The sequence below is a fragment of the Mus pahari genome, chromosome 15 (genome assembly GCF_900095145.1).
Source record: "Mus pahari chromosome 15, PAHARI_EIJ_v1.1, whole genome shotgun sequence".
Taxonomy (NCBI): Eukaryota; Metazoa; Chordata; class Mammalia; order Rodentia; family Muridae; genus Mus; species Mus pahari.
Genome location: NC_034604.1, coordinates 80,932,582 through 80,935,193, shown reverse-complemented (window position 1 = coordinate 80,935,193; position 2,612 = coordinate 80,932,582). Strand labels below are relative to the sequence as shown.

Sequence of the window (2,612 nt, the reverse complement as noted above, 5' to 3'; positions counted from 1 at the left end):
TCATCTGCTCTTCCCATTTTTTCCCTTTTAGTTTTGCTTTGGGCTTTTCAGTTCTGCCCCTTCTGTACACTTTCTGAACTTTCTCATACACAAATAGCTTTTATCTCAAGTACTGAGAACTCTTGTAACCCGAAGATTTCTTGTAACCCGAAGAATTCTCACATCAAAATGGGAACCAGAAAGAATCTGAGCCAAATGGATTCACAGAATCCAAGACCATCGTTAAATAGATTAATTTATACTTCAATTTATGAAAATTAAACATAAACAGCATAATAAACATATTTAGAATTATTTAGATTCTTTTAGCTAGAGTTAGAATAATCTTCATGAGGATGAAATGTAGTCTGGTTTGGTAATTAACACATTTATTGCTGGTCTAGTCTGTTGGAATGCCACACTAACATCTCTTAGCAAGGTACATACATATCGCCTCACTGGAAAGGAGATTGTTAGGAATTATTCTACTGCAATGTATGTCTGTTTGAAATCTTTTTTTTTTTTCCAGCTTGCTTTCTTTACTCAGTTTAGAACCCGAATCCAACAGATGGTGTGACCAAGACTGGTGTTTCTTCCCACCTCAGTGGCACAATCAACACAAAAACCAAAGCAAACCAAAACCAAAGTGCACAAGCCTTCAGAATACTGGACCACCAAACTTCCTTCAGTCCACAAGGAGGAGGGATGAGGAAACATAAATGTGCAGAAAGGCCAGCTAGGAAATACTCAGGCAGGACAGGCTGCCTGAGGCAATCAAGGGTCNGGCCTGCTGTAATTCATCCTGTCCTGAGTATCATCCCTGTAGGCATCTGGACTGAAGTACCACTGGCTGCTGGTGAGAGCACCCTCTACCTGTTCCCAGACTTCCTGGTTCATCAAAACTGCTTTTTTACTGGCCTGGGAGGAAAGTTCCACCACTTGGCTGACAAGTCTGCGGAGCTCCAGGTCTTTCTCAGTGACCAAGCCCTTCAGTTCCTTCAGCAGACAATTCAGCTGTGCGCTGGCTCCAGGCTCCTGTGCGCTGACACACTGCACCTGTGCAGTGGCATCTAGGGGGCAGATGCTCAGATCACCCAGGAGCTGCAGGGTGGTCCTCAGGGCTGGCTCCAGATCATCTAGGAGCTCCTGCCCACTTCCTTCCATGTGGACAGTCTGCATGGGCAGCTCGTGTCGCGTGGTGTCCAGGGCTCTGGCCAGTGTCTTCTTGTATTCCTCTTTGAAGTGCTCTAACACAGGCTCAAGAGGACTCAGCACCTCAATCTGGGCATCAAGGGTGGCGGCCAGCTCCTGATGTTTCTGTCGGAGAAGCAGCTGGGGACACAGCTCCAATGCCTGCCTCTGCAGCCTCTCTTTCTCATGGCACAGGCTGCCAAGTCTTTCTCTGCCTTCTTCTCCAGAAGAGCCAGGTTGTTCTCCATCTTCATAGACAGCAGGGTCATCAGCAGTGTCTGTGACTCCATCATGTCCATGGTCTCCTGCAGATCCCATCTCTTCTTCCGAAGGATTCTTTTTTTTGTCACAAGTGATAAAAGATGTGGACTTAGCTTTGTCTGTCATTTCCCTGTCTGGCCAGGAAGCCTTCCTGGACAAGATTTTGTCGTCGATGGCGGAAAGGTCTAGGTCTGGTGGATTCATGCCATGCCCTTCTAGCATGGTGGACTGCAGGTTGCCTGTTCCCATCACTTGGCTCTCTTCTCTGCTCCTAGGCCCTGGCCTGCCTTCCTTCCCTCAGGTGGCTTCTCTCCTTTGGCTGCTACAGAAACCTTTTTTGCTTTCGTGTCATATTGCAGATACCGGGACTCCACCACTCTTCTTCCTTGCACTCTCCTTCCCTTTGTCTTAGGAACAGCACAAGCACCAGCAGCTGCAGACTTCCCTGTGTCCCGTCCCGCACCGAGGAATCCACCATTCTCCCGCCTTCCACTCAAAGGCGAGTGTCTCAGGGTCCCGCCCGCTAGGAGGCAGGGAGTAGTGCTGGAGGCCAGAGGGTGCTCTCTTCATGCCAAGCTTGCTACAGTTGGTTTAGCTTGACCAAGAGTGCTGAAAAAGGGTGTGGCTCCAAGGTGTCCCTCAGACGCATGGGCCTTCTGTTTGAATCCTAATCCAACTTATATTCTACTTTTTGAGTCTTTATAGATACCTAATTCTGTCTTTAGTTTCCATCTGAGTGTCTAAAGAACATATCTATTCTAAAACTTCTTATTTATTTATTTATTTATTTATTTAAATATGATTAAATAATACTTTGATTCTGGAAACTTTCTATATTGTAAAATACACAGACTCACACATACAAAGACATGCACACACTATGTTTATGAAAATAATAATTGTTCATTGAAAGTTAAGAATATAGCTGTACCATTCCTGAGAATTTTCCTTATTATCAACTTAAGATTCATTCTCAATGTTTTAGAGAATTTACCATGATTGCTTAAATTTGTGGCATCAAAATCTCTCAGAGAGAATTTTAAACAGATTTCTTACCCCCCCTCCCCTGCTGTTCTGATTCAGTGGATCTTGGGCGAGGACAAATGGTTGTCACTTTGTTATCCAGATTCCCATTGCTATGACAAACTGCCTAAGAGAAAAGAACAACAAATTTTGCTCAC

The 2,612-nt window shown here is 45.0% G+C and overlaps 1 protein-coding gene across 1 annotated transcript; it reads right to left on the bottom strand.

Annotated features, from left to right (window-relative positions):
* Positions 1 to 505: 505 nt before the first annotated feature.
* On the bottom strand, positions 506 to 2,078 carry Haus8 (HAUS augmin like complex subunit 8). The gene has a single exon (XM_021214874.1). The coding sequence runs from the start codon at positions 1,678 to 1,680 to the stop codon at positions 754 to 756; it is 927 nt and encodes a 308-aa protein (XP_021070533.1). The 5' UTR covers positions 1,681 to 2,078; the 3' UTR covers positions 506 to 753.
* Positions 2,079 to 2,612: the final 534 nt, after the last annotated feature.